Source organism: Entelurus aequoreus, linkage group LG05 (genome assembly GCF_033978785.1).
Source record: "Entelurus aequoreus isolate RoL-2023_Sb linkage group LG05, RoL_Eaeq_v1.1, whole genome shotgun sequence".
In the NCBI taxonomy this organism is placed as follows: Eukaryota; Metazoa; Chordata; class Actinopteri; order Syngnathiformes; family Syngnathidae; genus Entelurus; species Entelurus aequoreus.
Window position 1 is genome coordinate 65,087,546 of NC_084735.1, and position 8,797 is coordinate 65,096,342.

Here is an 8,797-nt window from a genome sequence, read left to right on the forward strand (position 1 = left end):
GATATGTATGCTTATATGTACTGTATATGTATACATATATGCAGGGTTACCCCCAGCTTGAAATCAACATGTGGCGTTGGGGGCGTGGTCAATTTGACAGCATCATATAATTTGTATAATTGTTGATGATGCATATATATATATATATATATATATATATATATATATATATATATATATATATATATATATATATATATATATATATATATATATATATATATATATATATAAATAAATGTGTGGGGAAAAAAAATCACAAGACTACTTCATCTCTAGAGATGAAGTAGTCTTGTGATTTTTTTTTCCCCACACATACATATATTGCGCTCTACCACGGTATCGAGCACTATTTTTTTGGATAATCTAATTAAGACACATATATATATATATATATATATATATATATATATATATATATATATATATATATATATATATATATATATATATATAAATGCTAAAAATAATTTACATACATTTAAAAAAAGGTCTGTGTTAAATAGTATTACATTTGTTGTTATATCCTTTTGCTCTATTTTTTATTAATTGTTATTATCGTACAATGTAACACAGGCTGTATACCAGTTGCAGCTGCTGGTCTTTCAAGTAGGGGAAGCTATTTTTCAGCTACGGTACTCTGTAAACATGAGTACAGTCTCCAATAACAGACAAAAGATATAAACATGATAGATTTTACAAAGAAAATTACTTTAAAAATTATAAATATCTCCATATCAATAGGAACAACGGAATTAGCAGTGTTTTATATTTCAAGATTGCTGATTCACTCATTTTGCTGTCAATCAAACAGGGATTCCCATACAGGTCATTCAATCATCATGCGGAAGCACGGCGACCCCCTTTCGATCACTCTTATTATGTCGCTCACCGTCCGTGTGCGGGACAAAGTCGAGCATTTATCCAACGATTGTCTGTTTAGCTGCAGCACTGTGACGCTACCACATCAATAAAAAAAAGTCGTGCCAACTGTTGCCAAAGTAGATGAATCTAAACAAAAGTTTTAAACGCATCCTAATGCATTTAGTCAATGAAATGAAAACACAAAAGAACATAGTTGACCACTTTTATTTGGGGAAGCTGAACTTCGCTTGCAGTCTTTAGTAATTGCCACAATGTGGCATCACATGTTAAAACAATACGATTAAGAGCAGTCAGCAATTCGGATCCATAACTTCAGGACAAGGATTGGTGCTAAGGGCTGGGTGGGTCTGGCTGGAGTAGCCGCCGCCCTATTGCCCAAGCCGCCGTAGCAAAGGTGTGGCAAAGTGGTGGCGCCTCGTCTTACCACCGAGGCTTCAGACACTCGTCTGCGTCTTGCTTACGTGTGATCAACATTTTTCAGTGGCTGCGTGGGTTCCCTCCGGGTACTCTGGCTTCCTCCCACCTCCAAAAACATGCACCTGGGGATAAGTTGATTGGCAACACTAAATTGGCCCTAGTGTGTGAATGTGAGTGTGAATGTTGTCTGTCTATCTCTGTTGGCCCTGCGATGAGGTGGCGACTTGTCCAGGGTGTACCCCGCCTTCCGCTTGAGTGCAGCTGGGATAGGCTCCAGCACCCCCGCAACTCAGAGAGGGATAAAAGCGGTAGAAAATGGATGGATTTTTGAGTTATTTAATTGTATATTTTAGCCTTGCAAAGTATCAGTATATTACTTAAATGTCACATTTTAATTATAATAGTAATCATTTATAATAATAATAGTTTTGACTTGAATGTGTTCTTATTTTACTTTAAATAACAAACAATAACGATAATTATTATTCTATTCAGTGTCACGTGTGAGCTACAGCCTAACCCAGTGAGCTTGAGCCTATCCCGACTGACAAAACGCAGTACACTCAATTACGCGACACACTATAGTACACCATGCTTCTTTATTATTTCCATTATATTAATGGGGGAATATTGATTTTTTTTTTTGCTCTTATCTCTCTGGCACATTGACATCAGTTAAAAACCACCCCAGGCTGACATTGCAGACATACTGTAAATCTGCAAACCACGAGATCACTACAATGTCATTTTAGTACCCTTATAGGCTACGCTATAGGAGCAAAATAAACAGCTCTCAGTGTAATGCAGTACCATGCATGCTATGACACACTAATTACTGAAAGCGTACAAGTGGATTACAGCCTTTATGTATATTAAAATCTGTATCAGCTAAGAGAATGTATGTTAATAATATGATTGTGTGTGACCTAATTCCACACTGGTTGAAACAACAGCCTCGGTTGTGTCAGTTTAGTAACTCATCCAGGAGCAAAGCAAACAGCGAGAAGGTTAACCGTCTCTCCTACGCAACCAAAACCAAGCACATTCCCACACTGAAAGTTAGGTTTAGATGAAGAGCAGCAAGTCCACAGTACCTCTGCTCTGCCTTTGCCTCTCTTCCACCTTCCTGTTCTGTGAGCCCCATTCATTCATTCTGCCATTGTTTAAAAGGATGGGAAATGACCTCATCATTGCACGCCACAATGACCTAAAAACAGCAGCAGCGCTATGGGAAACAACACAACAATGGAAATGTTGTTTTACCCTTGCAGCACACATGTGAACTAGTTGAAATGAGTCATGATTGGACTACTGGTATCATCCAGTTAAAACACCATTTTGGGATATATTTAGCTTTTATTGAAACTCCATAAATGATGTAATTGTAGCCTGTGGCATTTATTTAGGTATTTTTTATATTTACTAAAAGCACAGAAAGATTGGCTATTATTACTTCTTTAAATATTATTTTAACAGATTTATTTTTACTTGAATAATGATTTGGGTTACATGAGAAAGTGGAAAGGAAAACGTTAACTCACCAGTATATTGCACAATGTAACAGCAGTAAGTAAGTGTAATAACCGTATGACAAGTCTGCGTTTTGCACCAAATTTAACGCATGCATAGGTAGATAAACCCACGTGATACTTCAAATGTAGCTACTGCCATCATAAAAAAACCCCACAAGGTTGTCTGCAGCCGCAGTTGTTAACGTCAATGCTTTTTTCTTTTTTTGTATAAAAGACTTAAGCAATTATTTGCTTTTGTAGACCACAGGGAGACCTAGAAGACTCTGCCATTAATACATTTTGATTAGAACATTTACAGTATATATACTATATTTACACATACATGAACCCGGGATATGCAAAGAGTACCAAGCACGTATGTGAGGTAAAGCATTTTATAAGGGAAAGGCGTTAATTGTGGTCAGCACAGTAGGACAGGGGTTAGTTAATGTGCCTCACAATACAAAGGTCCTGAGTAGTCCTGAGGCTCGGGATCTTTCTGTGTGGAGTTTGCAAGTTCTCCCCGTGACTGCGTGGGTTCCCTCCGGGTACTCCGGCTTCCTCCCACCTCCAAAGACATGCACCTGGGGATAGGTTGATTGGCAACACTAAATTGGCCCTAGTGTGTGAATGTTAAGTTAAAGTACCAATGATTGTCACACACACACTAGGTGTGGTGAAATTTGTCCTCTGCATTTGCCCCATCCCCTTGGGGAGCAGTGGGCAGCAGCGGCGCCGCGCCCGGGAATCATTTTGGTGATTTAACCCCCAATTCCAACCCTTGATGCTGAGTGCCAAGCAGGGAGGTAATGGGTCCCATTTTTATAGTCTTTGGTATGACTCGGCTGGGATTTGAACTCCAACCATGTGAGTGTGAATGTTGTCTGTCTATCTGTGTTGGCCCTGTGATGAGGTGGCGACTTGTCCAGGGTGTACGCCGCCTTCCGCCCGAATGCAGCTGAGATAGGCTCCACCACCCCCCGCGACCCCAAAAGGGACAAGCGGTAGAAAATGGATGGATGGAAGGCGTTAATTGTAATGTTTTAAGTAAGATTTTTAAAGTTTTTCCCACAAGTGAATAATAATGCACTATACAAATGAGTCCTATTGAAATATGGTTTGTACTTTTGTAAATATAATTACAGTGGTACGTCAACTTATGAGCCTAATTGGTTCTGTGACGGCGCTCTTAACTCAAAACACTTGTATCTCAAATCAACGTCTCCCAGTGAAATGAATTGGAATCAATTTATTTGGTGCTTGGCCCATTTGGTTTTATGAAGTAGTGTAATAATAATGTACAGTATTTACCTTGGAGAGTGGCCTTCTACGGTATCGCCTTCCAGCTGATTCTCCGTCAAACACACCATCACCATTTGCCATATTTCATGGAAAAATGTCCACCGTTTAGATATTATTTTAACATTGTTGGCAGTAAAACTCGCCCTTTTCAAGAAAAAATTCATAATAATTTCCTGACATTACGAAATTGTGCTTCACCCTCATTGAATTAACCCACTCTAAAAAAAAGCAACATTTTCTCTTTAAACACCCCAATAAATGTCAGCTTTATAGATGCCACGTGTGCTTTTAATGGTACTGAGTGTCTATCACTACAAATCTGTCATACCTGTTTGTTTTTTTACATGCAGGGAGAATAAGTGAGTTACAGTCGTCCCCCGTTTATCGCTATTAATTGGAATCGGACATGACTGCGATGAATGAATGTCCGCAAAGTAGGAATCATTAATTGTAAAGCAAATATTTTCATAACTAGAGGATAGAAAACCTTTTTATGACTCTCTAAATACATTTGTCAACAAAATGCGAGCCCTCTAGACATGAAATAACACTCTTTAGTCATCTTTACACAATTTTTATGTAATATATTAATGCATCGGAGGCTGAGCTAATCGGATTGGTTTGGTTTCTTCTAGTAGCTAATAAAACCGTTTTATTAACATTTTTGGTTTATGAGAATGGCAGAAGCTGGAAGCAAACCAGGATGGCTACTATTTGCGGAAATGTAAAACATGTACATTAAACGAAGAGTTAAAAACCCCCTTTAGAAATGACATACACCGAATGCTGAGAGATTAAATGGTAAATGGGTTGTACTGGTATAGCGCTTTTCTACCTTCAAGGTACTCAAAGCGCTTTGACACTATTTCCACATTCACGCATTCACACACTGATGGTGGAAGCTGCCATGCACGACCCATCAGGAGCAAGGGTGAAGTGTCTTGTTCGAGGACACAACGGATGTGACTCGGTTGGTAGATGCTGGGGATCGAACCAGGAACCCTCAGGTTGCTGGCACGGCCACTCTCCCAACCGCGCCACGCCATCCCGCCGAGATTTTATTAGACACCTAGAAAGGGTTTTGAGGCAACGCCGTGACATCATCGCTTGTAGAGGAAAATAGAATGATCTCCCGCTAAAAATCCCAGCATTCCTCCGTCGTATTATTTTCCAAGCAACATCTTTCTCGCTCGCTTCAAAACGACAAAATGAAACACAGCAAGAGGGCAGATTAACTCTTTAATCCCCGTGCCATCAAATCTGTGATTGATCAGGGATTAGGCCTGTGTTTCTGTGGGTGTGTACTAGAAATTTGACACACATCTGACACACACGGCTCCTCCTCCAGTATGTTTGGTTTGTCACATGACTCATGTGCTGTCCCGTTGATCCCACAAAAGCAACAGATTGCATGTCTTTACCGACAATAGGAAAACGTTCCTGACATCCACTCTGCTAGATGACATCCCTCTTTTAACTGATTGAAATACAAGGTCCTTAATATTAATAACAAAAAAATTATATATATATATATCTGCCATTGTGCCGGTCTGCGTGCGCATGTTTGCATGTCATCTGTGCAGCAGCGTGGAGTGTGCACTTGGCCTGTGTTCAGCGGCGGCTCGCGGGATTATCATGACTCTTTTTGCTGCTGTTTGGGTACATGAGGGAACGGGAGCAGATGAGGAGACGTGATGTGTTTAGAACATCAAGAGAGGTAGATATCAAGTCATCATTTCAGCGTTGTATCCCCTGGTAGGTTGCACACTTTAAAACGAGTGCAGCGGGCACTAGTGTGCACAAAGCAGGTGAAGACTTCGTAGTCTGGGATTTGGCAGCGATCGTGTTGTTTCACCCTCAGATCTAATCCCCATCTTTCAACACATAGCCCACACACTTACACACACACACACACACACACACACACACACACACACACACACACACACACACACACACACACACACACACACACACACACACACACACACACACACACACACACACACACAGAGGAGCATGTACGCATGTAAGGCCACCAGCAAATTACTGCTCAGCTGGCATGGATTGGGCTCTATCAGCGCCTGAGTGAAAAAAGCAATCAGAGCAGATGTCAGGAGCGGCTCAACACATCCGTATGCCGCCACTATTGTCGTTACACAACAAGCCCCACCCCCTAATTTTCTGGACCCTGACACAGGTTTGACACCAGCCGGTCATCGGTCGCAGCAGCTGTTATTGAGTCCACAACGGGACTTTAAAGGATTGAAATTGTATTGGTCAACGCAACAAGTCGAATAAAACATTTTAAAAGCGGCTTCTAAAGTTGACGTTTCAATTTTCAGCACCAAAGGATTGACTCTGCACTTTGCCTTTTCTTTGGCTTTTTCTGTCCCTTTTTGCATGACTCCATGTGTTACAATGGGAAAATTAGCTTCTGAATAAAAAGATGGGCCTGGTGGTGTCGAAAGTTAAAATCGGACTCATTTGCTCATTGGCCCGCGCCATTGTTGCACACATAAAGTTTGCTGCATCAGAACATTGCCAAAGAGGCTTAGGGCCACATTAGAAATGAATAAATCAAAATGTGTACGTAGTATTTATCTGTATTAAGTTATAGCTATGACTTATTTGTTTCAGACATGTTTAACAAGTTACATTAAAGGACCTCATGCGGTTACATTTGCACATTTCAACATACCTACAATGGAGTAGTAAGAAGCAAAGTGTACCCCTTCTCCATGCCTTTCCTGATAGTTCATTAACAGCAGACACGGGCAAAATACGACCTGTTAAAATTTTCAATGGGACCCACCGGACGTTTGCAATTAATTATTTTCGACCTTGAACATCGGAACTGTAGCCGCCATTAGGATTTGCAATGCTGTTTTCAAATTACTATAAGTCTTGAACTATAGAAAGTATTTCAATAATTGGAATTTGTACTAATATATATATATATATATATATAATGTTAGTGTGAATGTTGTTTGTCCATCTGTGTTGGCCCTGCAATGAGGTGTCGACTTGTTCAGGGTGTACCCCGCCTTGCGCCCGAATGCACATATATATATATATATATACATACATACATATATGCTGGAGTCTATCCCAGCTGCATTCGGGCGGAAGGCGGGGTACACCCTGGACAAGTCGCCACCTCATTGCAGGGCCAACACAGATGGACAGACAACATTCACACACATATTATATATGTGTGTGTGTGTGTGTGTGTGTGTGTGTGTGTGTGTGTGTGTGTGTGTGTGTGTGTGTGTGTGTGTGTGTGTGTGTGTGTGTGTGTGTGTGTGTGTGTGTGTGTGTATTGGGGCTGTCAACTTTGACACATGTGGTTAATAAAAAATATATTAATCAGTGTTTGTCTGACCGCTAGTAGGTGGCGCGTATTGCAAAGACCAGAACGGTGTGCTCTGCGCCATTCAAAACAAACTCAGATGGAACTTTAGGTAAAACTTAGGTAATTAGTTTGCATTGCAGTGACAAATGTTCTTATCATCGACGCATTTCGAGATTAAAATAGCATCCTAAAGCAAAGCCGCTAGCATGAATGCTACATGGACAGCAAACTATGGTGGCTGAGTTTATCTTGCGTCTACTACAGATAAATTAAACAATGTTTTTTCTAAACTTAAAGGCCTACTGAAACCCACTACTACCGACCACGCAGTCTGATAGTTTATATATCAATGATGAAATCTTAACATTGCAACACATGCCAATACGGCCGGGTTAACTTATAAAGTGCCATTTAAAATTTCCCGGGAAATATCCGGCTGAAACGTCGCGGTATTATGACGTATGCGCGTGACGTAGTCAGTTAAACGGAAGTTATGGTACCCCGTATAATCCTATACAAAAAGCTCTGTTTTCATTTCATAATTCCACAGTATTCTGGACATCCTTTGCAATTTGTTTAATGAACAATGAAGGCTGCAAAGAAGACAGTTGTAGGTGGGATCGGTGTATTAGCAGCGGACTACAGCAACACAACCAGGAGGACTTTGTTGGAGAGCAGACGCGCTAGCCGGCGACCTCACCTTGACTTCCTACGTCTCCGGGCCGCCAAACGCATCGGGTGAAGTCCTTCGTCCTTCCGCCGATCGCTGGAACGCAGGTGAGCACGGGTGTTGATGAGCAGATGAAGGCTGGTTGGCGTAGGTGGAGAGCTAATGTTTTTAGCATAGCTCTGTGCGGTCCGGTTGCTAAGTTAGCTTCAATGGCGTCGTTAGCACAGCATTGTTAACCTTCGCCAGCCTGGAAAGCATTAACCGTGTATTTACATGTCCACGGTTTAATAGTATTGTTGATTTTCTATCTATCCTTCCAGTCAGGGGTTTATTTTTTTTGTTTCTATATGCAGTTAAAGCACGATGCTATCACGTTAGCTCGTAGCTAAAGCGTTTCGCCGATGTATTGTCGTGGAGATAAAAGGCACTGAATGTCCATTTCGCGTTCTCGACTCTCATTTTCAAGAGGATATAGTATCCGAGGTGGTTTAAAATACAAATCCGTGATCCACAATAGAAAAAGGAGAGAGTGTGGAATCCAATGAGCCAGCTTGTACCTAAGTTACGGTCAGAGCAAAAAAAAATATGTATTTCACTGCATTCTAGTCCGTCACTCTAACGTTCCTCGTCCACGAATCTTTCATCCTCGCTCAAATT

General features: G+C 40.8%; 1 protein-coding gene across 3 annotated transcripts in view; it reads right to left on the reverse strand.

Moving 5' to 3' along the window:
• nectin1a (nectin cell adhesion molecule 1a) overlaps positions 1 to 8,797 on the reverse strand; it is a 46,925-nt gene that overhangs the window by 21,572 nt on the left and 16,556 nt on the right. Inside the window, exon 2 of one of the 3 annotated variants that reach the window (XM_062048665.1) lies at positions 2,397 to 2,527. The exons of the other annotated variants lie outside the window; for them this stretch is intronic. Within the exon in view, the coding sequence (XP_061904649.1) occupies positions 2,397 to 2,493 (97 nt within the window). The 5' untranslated portion in view covers positions 2,494 to 2,527. The remainder of the gene's footprint in view (positions 1 to 2,396; positions 2,528 to 8,797) is intronic. 3 annotated transcript variants of the gene reach the window in all.